This window comes from Camelus bactrianus, chromosome 15 (genome assembly GCF_048773025.1).
Source record: "Camelus bactrianus isolate YW-2024 breed Bactrian camel chromosome 15, ASM4877302v1, whole genome shotgun sequence".
NCBI lineage: Eukaryota > Metazoa > Chordata > Mammalia > Artiodactyla > Camelidae > Camelus > Camelus bactrianus.
In genome coordinates this window covers 29,624,608-29,647,939 of record NC_133553.1, presented here as the reverse complement: position 1 = coordinate 29,647,939, position 23,332 = coordinate 29,624,608, and the positions used below count along the sequence as shown (strand labels likewise).

Genomic DNA, 23,332 nt, shown 5'->3' with positions numbered 1-23,332 from the left:
TTGATTTACATCTCCCCCATGACTAGTGATGTTGAGCATCTTTTCATGTGCTTGTGGACCATCTGTACATCTTCTCTGGAGAAATATATATTCAGATCCTTTGCCTATTTTAAAAGTAATTTCTCTTCATAATCACTTTTAAAACTTTATCTGAAACAGGAACAACAAGTTATGAAAGATGTGCTTGAGGTGTCTTAATGCTGTTGTCAAAGGCAAAATCACTTAGAGTGATACAATCAAAAAGGGATAAAATGAGTGTAGTGGGAAGTCCAGTGGGAGGGCTGCTTTGAGTTGTGGCTCTTTGAGCTCACCCCTGTGAGCCTTAGTCTCATCTGCATGATAAAGATAGTAATAACTGTATTACAGATGAGACTTAAGAGATTTATGAAACACTAGTTCAGTGTCTAACACACAGATACTAGAAATAACAGTTAACATTTACTAAGCACTTGCTGTGTACTAAGTGATGGACTAAACATTTGGGTGTGTGTCTGGGTTAGTGAGTGATGGAGTTAGAACTTGAGTCCAGATCTGACTCCAAAGCTCATGCTCTTAGTTGCTGTTACTGTAAATCACAAAAGTAGAACAATCATCATTTAAATTCCAAGATGAGAGAAAAAGAGAGGTAACTGCTTTAAATGAATTCAGGCTGGGTACTGGGAGGACCTGCTACTGGGGTCCCTGTGTCACCAGTGTCATCTGTTAACCACCATGAAATCAGAGTCAGGCAGTGCTATAGTATTAGTGTGTCTTAAACTTAGCAGTTTGGGGCATAGTATCCAATTATGCAATCATAAACAAGTTGGAAAATATAGGTTGTATAATCATACCATCAGGGAAAAGTAGAGGTGTAGCAGTCTGTTTAGTAATACTGAGAAAAAACATACATGCATATGAGAGCCCTGTTGCCCCAAGTCGGTACTGTAGTGATGGGCGTACGGATACAGAGTGCTAAAAGACAGAAAGCGCACCCAGTTTGGTCATCTGGATTTACTGTTAAAATCTCGTCTCTTCACTGAGCTTAAACCAAGTGAGACTGAAAGCCATTATGTGATACTCTGGCCGCTTAACTTGGGCACACAGAGAATAGCATTGTTCTGTGGTGTTGCTCTCCTCAGAATGGCAAGGACCTTTCTGGGACTTGATGACATAATCTGAACAAGCCCTCTTTGTATCAGTCGTCACAAATTGTCTTTTGTCCTTCACCTTTTGGAACCTTCGAAGATCTCTCTCCTCTCCTTTCTAAGCTATCTCGTTTGCTTGCTTGCACTGTAATTTAGAACAGTGAGACAGTTTTCATAACTGTTACTCATTAGTCATAATTTGGCTCTCAATCTCCACGTCCTAACACAAGTGTGGGGGGTCTTGTGGCTCAGCCCACCACCAATTATTCCTCCAGGAACTTTGACCTGCTAGTAGACATGATCTCTCATTTTTCCACCTTCCCATTCTTCCTGACTACCAGGAAAAACTTACTAGAAAGTTTTCACCATTCTCTCTGACCACCTATGGCTAATATTGATGTACTGTCTCCTGCAGCTCAGAGTTTATCTTCACATCCCATTCTATAAATACTTGTTAAAGACCTAGTGTATGTCAGACACTAGGGACATAGCAGATTATAAAATAGACAAAAATTCCTGCCTTCTTGGAGCTGACATTTGAGGAGGGTAGGACAGAAAACAAAACGAATAAATATGTAGTGTCTTAGTAAAATAAAGCAGATTAGGGAAAGAAAGTCCTGGATAGGGAGAGGCGGATCCAGAGGAATTCCAGTTTCAAACAAGCTACTCAGATAAAGCTGCTCTGAAATGGTGGCATGTGAGCAAAGACTTGAAGGACATGAGGGATATCTGGGGGAAGCCATGGGATACCTGGAAGATCATTCTAGGCAGAGGAAACAGCACGTGCAACATGCAAGGAGCATGCCTGTAATCCTTGAGGAACAGCACGGGGGCCAGTGTGGCTAGAACGAGGGAGGAGCGAAAGGAGGAGGAAGCAAGGACAGAGGGGTATCCAGGGAGGAGACGGAGACTGCTTCGTTTCCTGTGGGCTGATTGTAAAACCTCCTTTAGCTCAGAGTGAGAAGAACCCATTGAAGGGTTTTGATCAAAGGAGGGACATGATCTGGTATGTATTAACAGGATAGCTCTGACTTGTTAGATTCAAGTAGGAGTTGTGAGGAGAGAGGTCAGAGGTAAGAGACCTATTAGGAGCTGTAGTTCAGCAGTCCAGGTGAAAGATGGTGGTGGCTTGGATCAGAATGACAGTGGTGGATGAGGTGAGAAGTGGTCAGATTATGGGTACATTTTGAAGATAGAGCCACAGGTAGACTAAATGTAGGATGTGAGAAGAAGAAAAATATCAAGGATGTCTCCAAAGGTCTCAGCTTGAGCAGCCAGAGAGGTGGAACTGCCATTAACCGAGCTGAAACATAATGAAGTAGGAACAAGATTAGGAGTTTGGTTATAGATATCTTACCATCACTCACCTTTGAGATATCCAGTGCAGATACTGGGAGGCAGTGGAACGTGTGGTGGTATTCAGAGCAGCTGTTCAGGCCAGAGTATAAATTTGGGAGTTATCTAAAGTCATGAGACTGGACGAGATCACCAAGAGAAGAGCTCCAAGGACTGAGCCTTAGGGTTCCAAAGTTAAGTCTGGGGAGATGAGGAAGAACCAGAGAAGGAGACTGAGAAGGACTGACCAGTGAGGGAGGAGGATATGAGGTGAGGTGGTGACCTAGAAGCCAAGTGAAAAAGGATTTTAAAGAGGAGGGGAGTGATCAGCTGTCACAAATGCTAGTGATCAGTCAAGTAAAATGGGGTACCTTTTGCTAAAGGAGGAAGCTACCTGGGGCTTTTAGGAAGCTCTTAAATTAAAACATTTGAAAATAATTTTAATGTATAATTTTCCAGTTATATTCATTTATTTTTTAAATTTATTTTTTATTGAAGTACAGTCAGCTACAATATGTCAATTTCTAGTGTACAGCACAATGTCTCAGTCATATATATATACATACATACATTCACTTTCATATTCTTTTCCATTAAAGGTTATTACAAGCTATTGAATATAGTTCCCTATGCTATACAGAAGAAACTTGTTTTTTTTTTAATCTATCTTTATATATAGCGGCTAACATTTGCAAATCTCAAACTCCAAAATTCATCCCTCCCACTCCCTTTCCCCCAGTAACCATAAGATTGTTTGCTATGTCTATGAGTCTGTTTCTATTTTGTAGATGAGTTCATTGGTGTCTTCTTTTTCTCTTTTTTTTAGGTTTCACATATGAGTGATATCATATGGTATTTTTCTTTCTCTTTCTGGCTTACTTCACTTAGAATGACGATCTCTAGGTCCATCCATGTTGCTGCAAATGGCATTATTTTATTCTTTTTCATGGCTGAGTAGTCAAGTTATATTCAGTTAATGTTTTTACATAGTAATATAGACTCTTTGGTATTTCTTGAAGTTAATTCTATGGGTGCTTTAAAAGAATGTGTATTTTCTTGTTTATATGTTCATTACAGGAGGCCTGTTAATAGTGTTCAAATCTTTCATATTCTTACTAATTTTCATTGAGTTATATTAAAATCTACCACTTTACTTATAAATTTATTAATTTTTCTTTTTTCTTTATTTTTTGCAGGAGGTAATTCTGTCACTTTTTTATTTTACACTTTGAGGCTCTTCTGTTAGTTGTAAACAATATAAGAATTATATTTTCACGAATAGTTTATGATACCATCTTTTACAGATCCTTGACGGCCTAATTTGTCTATTGCTAATAAATCCTCCCCAACTGCTCTTTTATACTTTTCATTTGTATAGTTTTTTCCAGTCCTTTAGTTCTAATATATCTATAGCCTTTTGTATCAGGGGTCTTTATAAACAGCATCTAGCTGAATTTTTTTTTTTTGTGCAATCTAGAATCTTTCTTTTAACTGACTGATTTAAGATCGATTTAAGCCATTTACATTTATTGAAACTATTTAAGACTTTTCTTTATATCTATCCTATTCAATATTTTCTATTTATCATGCATTTTCTTTGCTTCTTTTTAAAAAATTCACACTGAATTTATCCCATCAACTTAGTCATTATTATTATTGTTATTTTATACTGTCAATAATTTTTTTACATAATTACTAGTATTTTCCTCATCATTCCTTTCTCTCTCTCTCTTTTTTTTTTCTACTACTTAACAACTCTTTTTTTTCCTTTTTATTCAGTTTCTTTTCTTCCCAAAGTACATCTCTTAGTGAGTCTTTTATTCACATCTATCAAGTGGTAAATGCTCTCAAACTTTGCCTGAAAATGCCTTTATTTCTCCCTCTATTTCTTCATGAACAATAGCAGAATTAGAGGTCTAGTCTGATAGTTATTTTTCCTCAGCAGCTCCCATTGTTGGGTTGAGTTGTGTGTAGCCAGTCTGATTGCTGTGTAAGTGTAGTTATTCTGCTTTTTTCCTTCTATTTTTACATTTTTTTTTCTCCTTGGTGTTTTGCAGTCTAGGTATAAATTTATTTTTTTATTTTTTCCCTAATCAGGAGTGATTGTTCATCCTGCATCTGTAGAGTTGTATGTTTCATCAATTCTAAAAAATTCTCAGTCATTATAATCTCAAAGTTATTTCTTCCCATCTTTTCTATTCTCCCCTCCTAGACTCCTGTTAGATGTACGTTGGACCTTGTCATTCCATCCTCCATAGCTTTTAACCTTCATTTTGTGTTTTCCATCTTTGTCTTTCTGGGCTGCATCCTAAGTAATTTCTTCAGCTTTGTTTTCAGATTTACTAATTGTTCCCTTAGATGTGTTTGATCTGCCATTTCATCTATTAATTTATTATTTCCATGATAACATTTACTTTTTCATTTGTTTCTTTTTCAAATCTCCCTGTCAGTTTTTGTAGATTCTGCTTAGGATTTCAAGTTCTTTATATATGTCTTGAGTTATTTTAAATATAAATGTTTTATATCTCCTTTTGTTCTGTATTTTGTTCTCTTATGTTCTTGGGGTTCTAATCCTCATTTTTTAATGAATAGTGGATCATTCCTTGTTTTTTGTAATTTTTTACTTTGAACTCACCTTTAGTGAGACTTGGTTTTTCTATGGAAATCCTGTGGAACCAAGATTGTGAGAGTGACCCTACAGACCAGCTGTACATTTTCTTTGGCCAAGCACCTTGAAGGTATCACCAGCCAGGGACCCATTTTTTTTGTAATAATTCATTTGTTCAGGGATTTTTGAACTCCAAATTTATGTGAGATGCAGCCCCAGCAATTCTATTCTTTACCCAGCAAGCACTAAAAAGCTTTCTCGTCATCTCACTGCTCTGGCAGTAAGATTCTTTTCCTAATTCACCCTGTAGTGTTCAATCTCCCGCCGGAGCCTCCCCTCATTAGCCAAACCCAGGCATAAGTCAACTAAGAAAAGGTTTACGAAAGTACCCTTTGGGGTTGGCCTCCTTGCAGTATGGAGCAGAGCAGGAGAAAGGTGAGAAATGGTTCTGGGGACAACACAGTAGTCTTCCATTTGACAAATATTTCCTGACCTCCTTGGTCAAAACACTGTTAAGTTTGATGTTATAGACTGGGTTAGACACAGTCCCTAACCTCCACAGGGAGAGGTGGACATACTAACTCGATACAGATGAACTACAATACCAGTTACATTATGTGAAGTATTAAAATACAGATGCAAACCAGAACCATGGCAGCACAAAGAGAGGGATTCTGGGAGTAAGTGAAACAGGGGATTGGAAAGGTTTCCCCAGAGCAGGATCATGTGAGCAGCACCTTGAAGGGGTAGTGAGATGGCCTCTGTGCAGAGAAGGGCCATGGACAGAGGAAATGACGAGAACAGGACCAGCCAAGCTGCGAACAGAGTGTATAGCACCTCGTGAGGACTGAGCCCAGGCGAGGATGGCTAACAATGTGGTCTGCACAGGCAAAGGCAGGCTGCTGCTGGATTATGGAGTCTCTGGAGCCCTGTGCTACCAAGCTAGGACTTCATTCTGCAAAAATCAGAAGCCACTGAACATTTTGTCAGGGAAAGAACATAATAAAAAACATAGCGGCAGGCAGGAGCTGTTCAGTATAAATACAGCGTTAAGTCACAAATACAACCCCATATGTAATTTAAAATTTTCCAGCAGCCACAGTTTAAAAAGTAAAAAGAAACAGATGGAATTCATTTTAATAATTTTTTTTTACTTAACCCAGCATTATCCAGAATGTTATCCTTTCCAATATGTAATCAGTATAATAATTTTTATACTGATGCCTTATTTTACATTCTGGGCTTTTTGTATGAGGTCTTTGAAATCCAGTGTGTATTTGACACTTACCATACTTCTCTGTTTGGACTAGTCACGGTTTCAGTGCTCAGTCGTCACAATGTTGCTCATGGCTACCAGATTGGATGGGGCAGGTGTAGAGGATGGCAAAGAGGTGTATTCTATCCACAATCCCTAATTCCTCAGTTCTCAAAAGATTCACTCTCCCTCCCCTTAAAACAGAGGGTTCTTTGATCAAATAAGTGTTGGGAACTCTGGGTTAACTCAAATGAAATGTTTCTCTAGAGCAGGGTTTCTCAGAGCCTAGTATGCTGGTGTGCCTTGTGACCCTACCAGACAAATGCAGTCTGCAGCATTGTCCAAATTCATTTGACCTTGCAGGTCAGGAATGCCAGGAACACATTTTACATTTGCTGGATTATGGGGAGCAGAGAGCCTGAGGGCAGGCAGAGGAAGAAATGCAGAAGGGAACATCAGGAAGAGGAGAGGGACAAATGCCAAGTGTTGGAAGAAGCGGCTCATCAGAAGTGCCAGAGCTGCGGCAGGTGCAGGAGGATGCAAGCTCCGGAGGGGTCGCTGATTTGGCAATTCCAGGGTCCTCATTACCTTCACAAAAGCAGTGTCAGTGCAGTGGTGGGACAGAACCAGTGTGCCCTAAGTTGGAGAAGTGACAGGGAGAGCTGGGGGTGGGGGTGCATGAGTGTCAGACCTCTCTAGAGAGACCAGAGATGGGGTGTTTGAGGAGGGAGCAGGGTTGAAGGAAGGGTATTTGTTTGTTTTAAATATTGGGTAGGAGGGACACATAGCTATGTTCATAGTGAAGGAGCCAGTGAAGCCTGAAAGTGAAAGTGTGAAGAGCAGGGAAGGGTCCTGCAAGAGAGGGAGGGCTGGGGATGCTGATTTGAGGAAGTAGTAGGATCCCCTCACCAGTTCTTTGTTCTGGGGGTCAAGGCAGTGGTTCTGCTGGGAACTGCTGGGTCCTGGGGACTTGAGGTTTCCTGACTGGGCACTTTATTTTAAGAAATCTAGAGAAATGTTTCTCAGATATTTTTTAAACAGGGGCTCACAGTAGGAGATACATTCTACATCCTCAAATACATACCTAACTAAAAATTTTCACAGAACAATAGTTACCAATTCTGTGTACATGACCGTTTCTTTCTTTATTTGCTTTATTTTGTTTTTTTCCTTTTTTAAAATTAAAGTATATTTGATTTACAATATTTTATTTTGCTTTTAACACTGGGCCTAACCAGCGTTTTTTTAAATCTCAACTGATATAATGACCCATGGATAGCTCATGCCTGGCAGTATGGAAAACACTGGTCTCAAGCATTTGATGCACTTAATCGTTACGATACTTTGGAAACGTCTTGAGATGATGATAGCGTAGATTCTTCACAAGCTCCGCAGAGTTCTGATCTGTAAGGCCATTTCTGGAAATCCTTCTGTCATTACATATTTGGAAAAGAAATTTGGACCTCATTGAGCTGTGCCAGGCGTTGCTCATTTGCGGCCAGTGGTTAAGCCGGCTTCCACAGGTGCATGCTGCTCGAGAAGCCCCGGTGCCCTTCCAGGGGCCACGAGGGTCTTCCCAGGGAACTTTTGAAGACCCAGCACATCGCTGATAGAAGTTTGTTTCCTCCAAGGAGGAGAAACTAGTATTTTGAAAGTCTACCCTGTTTTTCCACAGGGTGTGCTGACCTCCACACCCTGGACACCATGCAGCCCGTGGAGAGGAAGAGGCAGGGCTACATTCACGAGCTGATTGAGACTGAAGAGCGGTACGTGGACGACCTTCAGCTCGTCGTGGAGGTGAGGGGCGCACTCTGCGGCTGCTCAGGGGTGGGGTGGTCTCACAGTGACACATCACCCCCAACTGTGAGCTCACCGGTAGTGATGGGCGCCCTCACACCCTCAGAGCCTTCCTCTGCCCATTGGAAAGGCCGTGAAGTTGTCAAGTCCTTCTCCCAGATTAGGTAATTCAGAGGGAAGAGAGAGAGAGAAGGCACTCAGTGCCTCAGTCGGATGGTCAAGGCCCCGTGGAGGAGGGAACAGGGTAGGGAGTAGGTGGGGGGGGTTCTGAAGCAGACTTCTCTGCCTCCGACTTTCCTCTGACTATATTACACTGCTGTTCTGACACCCAACATTTTCATCAACTTTATTTCCAAAGGAATTTATGAGGCAGTGAGAGTATTCACCTAACATTTGTATCAATTTGGAAGACCAAATAGCATACTGTAAGGTATTTCCCAAATCTCATATATTTACTGTTTGTGTTTGTGCCTGTTAATGTTACAAGTGACTCCTAAGCCAACAAGAGCTGTTAGAGTAGCACTGTTACATGATCTGTGTTTGAATAAACAAAGTCAGACTTTATACTTCTGTTAATGCTTTAGTTTTCCATGACTTTTGGTTCCCATGAAATGCGTGAACGCCCTCAGATGAGACCAGTTTAAAACAAAAACAAACAAACAAAAAACACTTAAAGAGCACAGGTGTCCCCACCAGGCCCAACAGATGCATCTACCTGGCTGGGATGTCCACAGCACAGGGAGCAGAGGCCAGGCCTGCGTCTGCCCAGGAAGGCCACCCCCGCCCCATTCTCTACCCCAGATGCAGGCAGGGTCTCTGGACACAGTACCCCGCTTCCTCTCCCACGTGTGCTCTGCCGCCCTTCCCGGTTGATAGCGTTCACTTTCCCCAAGGCTGTAAGCTCCAGAGGGCAGAGATTGGGTGTCCTTCACCCTTCATGCCCAGCACTTGGCCTGGCCCTTTACGGCCTTCCCAGCAGTACTGAATTTATGGGTGTTTGTGTCTGTACTTCTCTGACCAGGACAGATGGCCTGGAAGAAAAGCTCACCTGTTTTTTTATATTAACCCTTACAAGTGTCAGCCCTGCTGCTGCCCAGATTCCAGTCCTAAGGGACTGAAAATGGATGTGGAGGCACCTCTCTGACCAGCACAGAAGGTGAACAGGGGCCAGGTGCCTGCCCTGTTTCAGACTGGTCTCTTAACCACTTGGGCCTCGGCTAGTCCCCCTCTGCCCACCTCGTAAGACACTGAGTGGTGAGGCATCACGTTGGGGTCAGGGGGTTAGGCTGAAAAGCACTGTCCATAGGCAGGGGCCTCTCATTCCGATTCCCTTGGAGGTCCCCAGAGGACCTGACCCCTGTATCCTCTGCGTACCTCACTGAGGTTGGTGCCAAGCAGATAATAGAACGAATAAATAGAGTAATGTAAATATGTAAATCACGCAGCAGATGACAAGCCAGACAAGCAGATGCTCTTCCTGTCCTTTGGCAGCAACCCTAGAGCAAACTGGCCATCCTTCCAGGGCGCTCTCTCATAGGAGTGTCCACACATCTTCAATCTGATTCTGGATCTGTAGAGGTTTAGAAGTGTCATTTCATAGCACTTTTATCTGAATTATTTGAATCCACGTTCAACTCAACGCGGTAAACATTAATTAAAAACGATTTTAACAGAGAGTAACGTCATGTGTATTTTGGGGAGATGACACATGAGCAGGTCGTCTCACATGACTTCACTACTTCCTTAAGGCTTGTAAAGTCATTCCCTAGTTGTTTAGTGGAAACTTGGACTTAGAATGAAAAAGACTTGAGTTTTAGTTCTGGCTCCTCCGTATTCTAGCTTTGTGACCTGGAGCCCATCACTCTCTCAGCCTTTATTTCTTCATGGGTCAGTTGGGAATAATACCTGACTTAGTATGACCTACATTGTCATGAGATTAATTGAGAAACCCACACACGTGCGCACACACACACACAAGCGTGTGCATGTACGTGCGTGTCAGAGCTCCATGAAGTCTCCTTCAGTCAGCCAGCCTCTGAGGTCCACATGGCTTGGTGGTCAGACTTGGGGGTAGGGTGAGTCATCTCTGTTCCTTTTGCTGCACTTCTCACAAACTGCTTCCAGAACACGGAGGTGCCCCACCTGACAGCAGTCCTGCGGGCCCTTCCCGCGTGTCGGGGCTTTATGCCCGGGGTTTATTTCACCTGTATAGCTCCCAGGACACACGTGTGAGGTAGGTGTGAAGTAGGTGTGGGGTAGGTGTGAGACTCTCCTCTTGATGAGACTGCTGGATTCAGTCCTCACAATCAGCCCTGATAGGAGCCGAAGTAGCAAAAAATAGGGAAACTATGCAATTTGAAATTTAACAGTCACGATGTTTATTAGTGCCATGATCTTAGTTTCTGCATGTGCCGGTCCTGTGTCATTTAGCCCACACAGGCTGTGTACTGCACTTAAGCTGACTTCTTTCTCTTGTGTTCTGAATTTAGGTTTTTCAGAAGCGGATGGCGGAGCCAGGTTTCCTCACCGAAGGAGAAATGGCCTTGATCTTTGTTAACTGGAAGGAGCTCATTATGTCTAACACGAAGCTGCTGAAGTGAGTCAGCGTCGCCCATCACTACAGCGGGCACCCCCCGCCCAGGACCGAGATCTCACCTCACTCGGCAGCTGGGGCCGCTTAACAGACAGCTGTCACTGTTTTTTGTTCCCTCAGGCTTTTTATTTTATTATTATTTTATGAAATGCTCTCTAACTGTAAAATGCATAATTATTGAAGTAAAGAAAAATAACAATAAGAAAATACTTGATTAAGCTAAGAAAAAATTAAATCATTAAACAATACATTAACATATGATTCCAGAATATGCTGGACTCTGTATCAGATGGAGTCAGGAGAGAAGCTGCAGTTCGTGGCCCCAAAATGACTGGCTGGCCTGGCAGTCTCCTAAGTCCAGTGTGAAATTCCATTCCTTAGGGTGATTTTCCATCCCTCATGCCCGTGAGGACTGACTCCCTGGCGGAGGCACGCACAGTCCCAGCGCCCGCCGTCCGTCCGTCCTCCCTGGGGCTCAGCCGCACTCTGGGGACGGTTCCCGCCTTCACCTCCACACTTGGCCTCTGTGGGCTCCTGCTTCCTTTTTTCCCCTACAGAGGGCAGAAGTTTCTTTCTTGGTTCAGCCGACAACAGATCAGAAAATTTGCTAAGAAACTAAGCTGAAACCAAAACAATTCCAAAGACCCAGAAACACTCAAGTGCGTAGACTTCATTTTCTTCTTTGCTAACAGTTCACCCAGGCTGGCTTGGCAGGCCGAGGTTTAAGGCCCTTGCTGCCTCCTTCTGACTTTCCCCTCATGGTGCCAGAGATTTTTAGGTAACTCACTGGTTGTCATTACGTTGATCTCCCAAGATACTCATCCTTCATTTACCAAGGGCATTCACTTCGGAACGGGAAGTGAGAGAGTGTGTTGGTTGCAGGGCCCTGCGGGTACGGAAGAAGACCGGGGGTGAGAAGATGCCCGTGCAGATGATTGGAGACATCCTGGCGGCTGAGCTGTCCCACATGCAGGCTTACATCCGGTTCTGCAGCTGTCAGCTGAATGGAGCAGCTCTGTTACAGCAGAAAACAGATGAACATGCGGACTTTAAAGAATTTTTAAAGGTAACTCCATTATGGGAATGTAGGCAGGCCAACCCTGTTCTGAGCCAGGAGGCATGGTGGGGAATCTCAGCAGTGGAGAATGGCATATCCTCATCACTTTCCAGAGGAAACACAAATATGGCAAAGAATTTTCTGATTGCTTTGAGTTGCCTTTTGTGTTGAATTGATTTTTCTTGGACCATGCTCTTGCCCATCTTAAATAGCAGAGTGTTTTTTTTTAAGCCTATGTAAGTCAGCTACTTTATACTTCAAAAAACATCCAGAATGTCACTTTCTTAATTTTGTAAATTGTATTTATTTTATACCTATCTTATTCAAGAAAAAATAAAATATCTTACTTAGGTGTATAAAATGCAATAAGATAAAATAAAATTTAAAATAAATGGATGGGAGGGTATAGCTCAGTGGCAGAATGCATGCCTGGCATGCATGAGGTCTTCAGTTCAGTCCTCAGTACCTCCATTTAAAATAAATAAATAAATAAATAAATAAATAAATAAATAAATAAATAAACAAACAAACAAACAAACAAACAAACCCTAATCTACCCCTCCAAAAAAAAACCAAAAAAAAGTCTGCAGAAAATAAAATTAAAATAAACTTAAAAAAATAAAGTAAATGGACGAATAAAATGGGACAAAAGGAAATGCCCTTATGAGTAGGAAAAAAATGGAGACATCAGAAATTAGAGTAATGAACAAAAAGCATATCTGTGATCCTGCACACATGTAAGACATGTCCTCAGGTGTCATTCACCTTCCAGAAACCAGTGAGAAGACAGAGGAAATGGTCTGTTCCATGATGCCCTGGTCATAAATTAAAACAAGCAGGTAGTGTTAGAACTGTATTGTTAGAACTGTGCTCAGCAAGTACACTGTGTACACATTCACTACACATAATATAATGAATCAACATCCTTACAGTGATACAGCAATGAGCCTCGTATGTCTGGTTATCATAACAAAAATCACATTTTGAGAAGTCCTTTTCATTGATATTGCTCAGTAATAGAAACTATTGTTACCATATGTGTTAATAAAATGGTTAGGAAAATTTAGGAAGAAATCGATTTTCCTGCTTTTTTTGCATTTTTACTAGGTTTTTTTGGTTGTGGAGTACTGCATATCGGGATGTATTATACAGCCCCAGCAGTTCTTTGTGGGAGAATGCATAATTTTCATATTTTTATTATCAGAAGAGAATGGAAAAATAAACAATATATAAGATATATAGGCAGAGGAGATAAAATTCTAAAAGCAAAATAGAGAAACTATTAAAGATAAAAGCACAAATGACATCAATATATCCACGAACAGATACACTGAAAAGAACTGATAAAAAATAACTCTAAATCTAATAGAAAAAGAGAAAAAACAAACACAAGTAAAAACAAGAATAGACACAAAGTTATTTCTTAAAGTAAAAGTGTATATAATTTAAAAATATATGCTAATAACTGTGAAAGCATTAAGAAAACTTGTTTTCTATTAAAGTTTGAAAACTGGCTCAATAAGAACAGAAAATCTAAAGATACTATTAACCAAGGGAAAAAACTGAGTAACTTATCCCAAAAGAGGAGCTAGTTTCACTTGATGGATTTGATGGTGAATTCTTGACAGCTACAGAGGAATAGATCATTTCGTATTATATAAACTGTTGCAGATCACAGAAAAAAATAGAAAGCCTACCTAATTCATTGTATAAGGCAAAAGTGGCTCTGACCCCAAGGCCTGTTTTTGTATTTGTATTTAATTACAAAAATGAAAAAAAGTTATAACCTGATACCTTTTATAAATATAGCTGTTAAACTTTTAATTAAAATAATAGTGAATAAAATTAAGCATTACAGTGGGAGGGTATAGCTCAAGTGGTAGAGCACATGCTTAGCATGCACGAGGTCCTGAAAATAAAGAAATAAACCTAATTACCTCCCTCCCCCTCCAAAAAAAAAATTAAGCATTTCATGAAGAGTCTATCATAAACAAATAGGATCATGCCAGAAGGCAACATAATATCATGCTTAGAACAAGACAGGCTTAGAAACGGACTGTTCCAGCTGAAATCCCAGCCCATCACTGTCCACTTGTGTGAGCAGCGCACGTTTCTCAACATTTGATGCCTTCATTCCCCTCATCTATAATCCGGAGATAATCAGATAATACTTTTTAAGTACTTTAGCACAGAGACCAGCACGTAATAAGCATTCAGTAAATGCTAATTTTATTTCTCTTATGATGATCTCAAGGATGCAAAAATCATTCAGTATAAGGCACTGAGGACAGAACCTTCCAATTGGTGGGAGGCAAGGGGTTGCCTGGAAATGAACTAGAAGAAACAGAAAGAAACCAAGATCACAGAAACAAACATTAATCACAATAATCAGATAAATGTGGAACTGTGAGTACATGGGAATATTTAAAAATAATCAATAGTAGAATTAAATATAGGACTTTTGCCTTCTAAAGTATAGGAAAAGATTATAAATTTTTTTCAAATAGTGATAAAAATAATGTAAATAGGACATCAGTGTCATTACATTTGTAACAGTAGTAAAAATAAAAGTGCATTGTCTCGTGATGAAAGGCATGTCATTGATTACATTAAAAAGCAAACTCTAACAATAAGCCGTGTTCTAAAATGTTACTTTTTAAAAAGACCCAGAAAATATAGAAATAAATATCATGAAGGTGCTTGTCATAGAAACATGTATAGATATATCCCAAAACAAAAGGAGGGGGCAGTTTTAATATGCCATAATGGAAAAAGGTTAAGTAAATTATATATAAATGCATTTTTTTAGTCATTAAAAATGATTATCCTGGGGGGTGGGAATAGTTCAGTGATAGAGTACATGCTTAGCATGTACGAGGTCCTGGGTTCATTTCCCAGTACCTCTATTAAAAAAAAGAAAGAAAGAAAGATCATCTTAGCATCCTAGCTACTCTGTTAGGTCCTGAACTAGTACTGGGAGTAGAAGGAAGCAAGTGTGGTCCCTGGAGTTAACAGTCTGGGTGGGAGGTCATAGAGACACCCACCCATGTTACCCAGTCCAGATGTGGTGTGATGATAAAGGAAGCCATGGGTTCTTATGGGCTTTGAGAGGGATCACTGGAAAGGAGGGGAGGCGTCAAGGAAAGGGAGAGCCAGGACAAGAGGAGGGTAATCTGAGTCTTCAGAGATGAGTATGAATTAGTCAAGTAAAAGAAGAGTAGAAGGGACAGTGTGAGTGTGGCTCATAGTGGGTGCTCAGTAAATGGTTCTAATTATTGCTGATGAAGCAGGGGTGATGAGCAGGCAGAGATGGGGGAGACCAAGAGCTACTTACTTGGCGTCAGTGGTGACTCGTAGGTGTGTATGTGTGTGTGGGAAGGTGGGTGGGTGTGAATGGTGCTCCCAGCTCAGGTAGGAATAGAAGTAGAAGAGAATGCGTTTATGAGGGAAGACGAGGACTTCATTTTGGAGTATGTTGAGGTATCGAGGTGCTTTGGGACATCAGGTGAGGAGAGTAATCCGGCAGGTGTGGAGCCCCAGCGATGGGCTGGGTTACACTGGGACTCATTGCAGGGGATCTTGGGCAGCACCTACAGTTGGGGCGGGCAGAGGGGAAGAAAGGAGAGAGGAAGACCGCAAAGGTCTGTGGGCTGGGAGACAGCTGAGAGAGTGGTTCTGGAAGCAGTAGAGGGAGGGGTCACACAGACTGTCAGATGCCCCAAGAAAGGACTGGAAAGCATCCTCTGGGTTTAGCACATGAGGTGGAATATTCCTGCTGTTAGTCTGATACATATCATTTTGGATCCTGAGTTTTAGAAAGAAATTAGAAATCTAAAAGCCGGTCAAAGTCAGGAGTATAGCCAACATTTCCAGTGTTTTCCTCGAGGCTATGATTTCCTCATGAGCCTTTCAATTATTTTGCAGAAGCTAGCATCTGACCCTCGATGTAAAGGAATGCCCCTGTCCAGCTTCCTGCTGAAGCCCATGCAGAGGATCACGCGCTACCCGCTCCTCATCAGAAGTGTGAGTGCCCGGCTGGGGGACGCAGGACCCTTCAGGGTCCACGGAGGCTGATAGTCAGGGAGCCTCCAAGTATGCCAGCCACCCCTCCATGTGGTCTGACTCTAGTGTCTGATGGACCGGGCCCCAAGTGTGTGTGTGTGCGTCTGTGTGTGCGTGTGTGCACGCGTCTGTGTGTGTGTGTGTGTGTGTCTGTGCACGCACCCATGAACACATGCAGTCTGAAGGGATAAATCCGTGATGTGGCAAATAAAAGACATATCCAGGGTCACTTGGGTTACTTGTCCTCCCCCCGGCCTCTCAGGGTCATGAGTGTGTGTTGTCGAGGCAGGGCAAAGTCCTCTACGTCTCCAGTTGCGAAGCCCGTCTTGAGCCCAGATGGAGCCCACCGTTTGTACAACCTTGGGGTCCAGTCTTTCTACTGAGATCTGAGTTCATCTCCCCCCTGAATACTCCCCTAGATGTCCCAGGAATCTCCAACTCAGTGACCTAAACAGGTCATCGTCATCCCCTTGCTGTGTCCCACCTCAGCCTGCTGGCTTCACGGTCCCTCTAAAATTCCATTCGTAAGCAGTGTGGGCCTCGAGCCAATGTGCCTTCTAAGGAGAAGGCAGGCTTTCAAAGGACTATCTCACCAATAATCACTGACGTAATGTTAATCATCTTACAAAGAAAAACAGTAGAAATACTACTACTGTTGCTTTTATTGATTATGCCTTGACCACTGGTGGTGTGAGCCATGTCACCTCAGTGCAGACCTTATGTTACAGGGCTAATGTCTCAGTTATGCCAAACAGGACCACTGATACACATTAAGCCGCAGTCCCTTACCTGAAGTATCTGGGGCCACATGTGTTCCAGAATTCAGAATGTAATTCAAATGCTGCAGGTCACGTGACACCCCAGCAAAGCCTGGGCAGCACTGATGACCGCCACGTTAGTAGTCCTGCAGTGAAATACCTGAATAATCGCTGAAGTCGAATAAATAAGTACATCTCTCCAGCTCAGGTCAGGTTTTGCTACCAAATGAGTCATGAGAAAAGCTTAAGGCCTTCAGGGCTTTTTCACATTTTAGGATTGTAAACAGAGGACCGTGGACCCGCAGGACCAGGGAGACCAGACAGGAGTCATCTGTTGACGGGCCCGCTAAGCCCCAGAGGGACCACACAAAGTTGTATTCTGGCCTCTATCCTTTTACCTTTGGAACATTAGTTTGAAGTCACTTCAGAATGAACGGAATGCATTTTCCTACACGCTGACAACACGGTTGTATTATGTTTTTTCCGTGGCAGGGGATTCATCGCTTTCAGTGATCAGTGAACCCAAAAATGCCATGAACCATTGCTCTTCAGCAAGTTAACATACTTATCAAAGGTGCAGCCAGTCTATTCTGGAGGGTTCACCCTAAAGGCACACAGCTTAAGTTACTGGGGGGAAGTAGAGAGGCGCCCTTTAACATATGACCTACCCCCCAGACCCAGCCGGAGAGCCACCAGAGACCCGCAGACCTCAGGGCACTGGATCCATGTAGCACTTGGCCCCACTCTTGTCACTGAGTCACTTGTATCCCGAGAGCTCATGGAACCCTGAGCCTCTCAAGGGTAAACGATCGTCTTGCTCACTGTTGTGTTTCCAGCGCCCAGCACCCAGCTGGAGGGGCAGGTGGAAGACAGGACATCCCACGTGATGCAGCCCCTTCTCTTCCAGATTCTGGAGAACACCCCAGAGAATCACGTAGACCACTCTTCTCTGAAACTGGCCCTCGAACGGGCAGAGGAGCTCTGCTCTCAAGTTAATGAAGGGGTTCGGGAGAAGGAGAATTCAGACCGCCTGGAGTGGATCCAGATGCACGTTCAGTGCGAAAGTCTGGCAGAGGTGAGGCCTGGGGTGCTGTGCTGGGTGCCGTGGGCAGGCTCTCCAGGGGAACCAGGTTTGGGCCTTCCCCGAGTGTAGACAGTCTACACCTCAGCTCAGCCCATGTGGATTCACCATTCTGCCCCTTCTTGGGTTGTCATCTTCTTTCTTGTAAAAAAGAGGTTTATGTTTCGAGTTTTTTTAATTCAGCTGGTAGAATCAGTATTCTGTGGGTCTGTAAGGAATTGGTTTCACTGTGCCAGTTTGAATTCTGAAGAGAAGTAAATGTAAGAATCTTTCGTGTAAAGATGAATGATTACAGCCACATTCCCACCTAGAGAGCTCTCCCGCAGCTCCCTGAGGTCCAGGGCACGGGCCTCTCCAGGGGTGCTGGGACTTACAAAGTGACAGTTTCTTTCTCTTCAAGCAACTTGTTTTCAACTCGCTCACCAACTGCCTGGGGCCCCGGAAGCTGCTGCACAGTGGGAAGCTGTACAAGACCAAGAGCAATAAGGAGCTGCACGGGTTCCTCTTCAACGACTTCCTGCTTCTTACCTACATGGTCAAGCAGTTTGCTGTTTCCTCGGGCTCTGAGAAACTTTTCAGCTCTAAGTCCAACGCTCAGTTCAAAATGTATAAAACGGTAAGCGTCATGTTTTTGGCAGTAGCATCAAGAGCATAACGAGGTGTTTCCTTTACCTTAAGGACCTCCTTCCTGCTTGAGCCTGTCCTGGCCTCATGGGACTCTTCACCTGCCTCCTTGTCACTTCCCGGGGAAGAAGCCTAGAGTGGCTGGGCCTTCACTGCCCTCTGACAGCCACCAGCTGGATTGCAGCTGAGTCCATCTCCGCCCCCAGCAGACATGACATGTGATCCCCCGTCTGCCCACATTCAGCATCGGGTCTCTCTGTAAAACTGAGGCTGACACAGAGGGCCACGTTTCAGTGCCTGGAGGAGAGACCCTATCCCGTGAGCAGGCGTGGACACTCAGAGCTCCTGTCCCCAGTTTAGTAACGTCTGATCTCCCCTGGACACTTACTTTCACGAAACAGAGGCAGTTTCTTTTCTCCTAAGCATAAGGCTCTGGAAACTAGACCTCCCTACTCCTCAGCAAGGCTCTTCACAACAGATGACTCTCTGGACTTAGGCAGGTGGAGTGTCCTGGCCCATTTCACAGCCTGTGTTTTGGCCCCAATTCTTTCAGCCCATTTTCCTGAATGAAGCCTTGGTGAAACTGCCCACAGACCCTTCCAGCGATGAGCCTGTCTTCCACATTTCTCACATTGACCGGGTCTACACTCTCCGAACAGACAACATTAACGAGAGGTCAGTCCTGACCACGTGTGGCCTGCCTGGAAGTCTAGGAGAAAGCCTGACCTCTCCCTCCGCCATAAACCTCCTCCAGTCTGTGCTCACGCCCTACTAATTCTGCATCCTCAGCGCCTCAGCCAGTCTCCTCCGCCCCAGTCCCACTGGTGGGCCTTGATTTAGACATGCCAGGTTACCACAAACGCCCGTAACTCACTCCCCTGATTCCAGTGCCTCCCCAGGATCTCCTGAAATGGGAGAGCCAACACCTCACTTCCTGCCGAAATCCCTCAGGGACAGTCTTGCTCCTTCACCTGCTTCCTGAGTCCCTCCTGTGCCTCTCGGCCCCAGTCCCACCCCTGCGCCGCACAGGCCCTGCACTCCAGCCAGAGCGTCTGCTCTGCCCGTCCCACGTCCTTGGGTGGAGCGCCCCCTCCTCTGTGCGTGCAGCTCTCTGTGCAGTAGACCTGTCATCCTGTCATGCTGAGCTGGCACCACATCCTCTCCCTCTGCCCCAGAAGTGCCAGGTGCCATCAAGAACTGTCTGGAAATTCTCAGCTTGATCCTTAATTGGCAGGCGAGTCTTTGGGTTGAATTAATGTTAGGGCTGTGACTAGGAACTTGTCAAAGCCAAGGTTAGCGAGTGCAGAGCCCTGGGGCTCCTGGGGGACCTGGTGTGGGAAAGCCGCCCGATGGCTGCTCTCTGCTTCTCCTCCAGGACGGCCTGGGTCCAGAAGATCAAGGCTGCGTCTGAACAGTACATCGACACCGAAAAGAAGAAACGGGAGAAGGCTTATCAAGGTAGTAGGTGGTGCCCTGGAGGGTCGGAACCAGCCACAGGGCCCCGGGGGAGGGGGCGGGTCCCACCTTGTGGACACAAGCCTCTGCTCCTGCAGTGAAGTGGGTAAATGGGAATGGCCTGAAAGTCCAGACTTACTGCAAGACCGGACAGCAGGAGCCCCACTGTCCATTGCACAGACAGGGGGAACCCCCTCTCTCTGTGGTGAAGTCTTTGACCCTCCTCCCCACACACCCATTCTTCACTCCTGTTTCCAAGAAGAGGGGTCCTCTCTTTGCACAACCAGACCCACCTCCACTTGGTCCATTTGGCTCCATCAAACTTCACTTCTATGGCCTGTTTCCCTTCAGCTCATCAGCCCGCTGCTCCTCCTCCAGCGCCCAGCCTCTACCCAAGCCCTCCTCCAGATCCACCAGCCTCCCTCTGCCGACACCAGGTCCTGGACCTTAACTTGCCCCCTTGCCCCACTCACAGCCTTCACACCACTTGTTGTCCCCATCACTCTGCAAAGAGCTCATCACATGACACCAGGGACCCCCCAAACTTGGCTCGGTTTACCCAATGGCAGGAAATCGAGGCACCTCCCTCCCCCTGCACCCCATGATACCCCGAGGGTCCTCCTACCACCAAATCTTCTTTCATCACCTCCTTCCTAATTCTGCTTCCCCTACTGTACCCTGGGAGTTCTGCCCTTGCCTGAGCCTCTCCCCTTCACATCACCCAGTCTCAGTGGTCACTCTCTCCAGACACACCTGCTCTGCTCCTCCTGTGGGATTAGCCAGCCTCCTTCCAGGAGATCTCTGTGGATGGCAGTGTTATCCTTGGCCACAGACACTGGAAACATGCTCTCTGACCCCCCAGGCCTCTCTAGTCAGTTGCCGAGTCCCGTATGTTCCCTCCGTGGTTCTCGTCCCCATTTTCCCAGCCGTCCCCTCTCCCAGTGACACAGCCAGTCTCCCACCAGGCCGGGGCACGTGGCCCTTCCCTGACCAGTCCTCCCACTTACGTTCCTGGCTGCTGCAGTTGCAGCTCTTTATGTTTTTTTATTCAGGTTTCCCTTATTTTGTTATATACTCCTGAAAGGTATGTGTAAATCAGCTTCTGCTAATTGAATCTTATTTTAATAGTGCTTTAAAGGCTTGCTATTGAAAAAATCAATGATTGAATCCTCTCAGAAAGCACATAATGATCTCTTAATTGGTCAAAGATATAAATCAAAGTTTTTCTGTATTAGTTTTGCTTAACATCAACATCTGTACATATTGTTATGCATTTTCCACGTGTTCAATTCTTTAGACATTTATTGATTACTTACTCTGTGCCAGGCCCGGTGCTGGGCTTACCTGGGCCTACAAAGATGAATATGGCCCAGCCCTGCCTTCAAGGGGGAGCTGAATACACGTGCCATGCCGGGAGGGGCAGAGACTTCTCATAGAGAAGGTTCTACGTGCCCTGAGTTTTGAAAGATCAGTCGCTCACCAGGCAGCTTTTTGTTTAGTTTCTAAACCCCTCCCCTGCCTGACTGACTTTATATTTGTCAAGATAATCTGAGTTCACTGACTCACTTCTCTCCATATTAAAAGTGGTTTTGAGTACTTCCTTGAGTAGAATAATGTCTTAAGTAAAACTTTAGAAGCTGAAGTGTCTACATATAATTAGAATTATGGTGAGTGGTTAAGAAAATAGGCTTTGGTATCTGATGTTTAAGTTCTGGCCCTGCCATTTAGAAGCTCTGTGACGTAAGCATGTCATAGTCCTTTCTAAGACTCAGCTTTCTCAGATACGGGAATAGCAGTTATACAGGTACCTTAAGTCATGTAACATATGTAGTGGCGGAGCACATGCCTAACACAAAGTAAGTATCCAATAAATGTTAGCTGCTTTTAAGTGCTGAATGACTGTGACATATTATGATGTTACTAATATTACTATTTGCCAGAAGTTGAGGGGTTAATACAGGGATATTAAATAAACAATCTGCTCTGCCACGGCCCCTCCTGGCAGAGGACATGGACTGACACAGAACTTCAGACCCAGCAGGCTGTGGGACGCTCAGAAGGCAAGGATAATGGATGCACGGAGGAGGGAAGGGGTCTGGGAGATGAGATGTGAGATTGGATCTACATCTTGAAGGATGTGTAGGATGCTGACGGACACAGATGGCAGCAGGGTATCCCAGCTGGTGACACGGCCAAGGCACAGGCCAAGGCACAGAGCAGCCAAGTGCTTGTCTGCCAGGCCCAGTTCAGTGACAGGTGAGACTGGGGAGTTCTGGGGTTGGCTGGAAGACAGACTGTGAGTATCTGCAGCTTAGCATCATCACTGTGCTATCTGCATTTTCAGGAGAAATTAATGTCGTTCGTCTTCCTCTTTTGTAGCTCGCTCTCAAAAGACTTCAGGCATTGGGCGTCTGATGGTGCATGTCATTGAAGCTACGGAACTGAAAGCCTGTAAACCAAATGGTAAATGCTTCCTTCATCCTGCAGATGTGGTAGCTACCTCGTGCTTTGCTGATGACTCTTCTGAACATTGAATAATGGGACACGTTTAAAAAGTTGGGGGTGGGTACAGCTCAGTGGTAAAGTGTGTGCACAAGGTCCTGGGTTCAGTCCCCAGTACCTCTATTATAAAAGTAAATAAATAATTACCTAATTACCTCCCCCTCCGAAAAAAAGGAAAACAAATACTTCCAGTGCCACTAAAATGGTTATCAGACCAATATTATCATCACTCTGTTTTCCCAGTAACTTCCAGTGCCTCCTTCCTCAGTGCTCTGAGTGGAGAAAGCACAAATCACACTACTCTGACACACGCCCCCGGGGAGCCGCCCTGGCGGTGCAGCCTGCGTGGTCACTCCTGGGGTTTATGATGCTTCAGCAATGGGAACAGAGACCACAGGGCAGAGGCGGGCCCTCCAGCAGTGGCCCCTGCTGCCCTGGTCCACGGAGAAGCATCTGTTTGGATCCTGCTTCTGCTCAAGAAGACCCCGTTGTCACATGCATGCTGGTCTGTTTTTGTTCAGGAAAGAGCAATCCATACTGTGAAATCAGCATGGGCTCCCAGAGCTACACCACCAGGACCCTCCAGGACACACTAAATCCCAAGTGGAATTTTAACTGCCAGTTCTTTATTAAGGATCTTTATCAGGATGTGCTGTGTCTCACCATGTTCGACAGAGACCAGTTTTCACCAGATGGTAAAGTATAACTCGGGGAGGGGGTCTGGAGGTCCCCCTGTACTCTAGGATCCAGGGTCCGGAGCCAGGGTGCTCTGACTTGTTGTCGCCCCTTGACACTGAAGGGCAGTGACACAGGCCATGGTCCTCAGTAGTTCACAGTGGCAGCAGGTGGGGCACCTTCTCAGGAGGAAGGGGTGGCTGGGTGGCCTCAGTTTTGTTTCAGGTCTCTGACCCCAGTTACCTCTGCTTCCCTAATGGAAACGCTGTGCTCCTGGCACCGCCTGAGGGGGTGAGACATTCCCCAACCAAAGAGACTTGGATTCCCAAGAGGCAGTTTCCCTCACACAAACCCCTCATTCTGCACACATCCATTCACAGTGTACAACAGCCCTTGACCAGAAGAA

At 44.6% G+C, this 23,332-nt stretch overlaps 1 protein-coding gene across 5 annotated transcripts in view; it reads left to right on the top strand.

The window, feature by feature from the left end:
- Positions 1-23,332, top strand: part of ITSN2 (intersectin 2) — a 132,391-nt gene that overhangs the window by 108,035 nt on the left and 1,024 nt on the right. For 3 of the 5 annotated variants that reach the window (XM_074341740.1, XM_074341739.1, XM_045511870.2), the window contains 10 exons: positions 7,998-8,119; positions 10,609-10,715; positions 11,595-11,778; positions 15,694-15,792; positions 17,497-17,664; positions 18,071-18,286; positions 18,848-18,969; positions 19,670-19,752; positions 22,129-22,212; positions 22,773-22,946. In XM_074341740.1, coding sequence (XP_074197841.1) covers positions 7,998-8,119; positions 10,609-10,715; positions 11,595-11,778; positions 15,694-15,792; positions 17,497-17,664; positions 18,071-18,286; positions 18,848-18,969; positions 19,670-19,752; positions 22,129-22,212; positions 22,773-22,946 — 1,359 coding nt within the window. Of the gene's footprint in view, positions 1-7,997; positions 8,120-10,608; positions 10,716-11,594; positions 11,779-15,693; positions 15,793-17,496; positions 17,665-18,070; positions 18,287-18,847; positions 18,970-19,669; positions 19,753-20,801; positions 22,265-22,772; positions 22,947-23,332 lie in introns of those variants that run through there. The other 2 variants (XR_012499265.1, XM_074341741.1) reach the window with 2 other exon arrangements.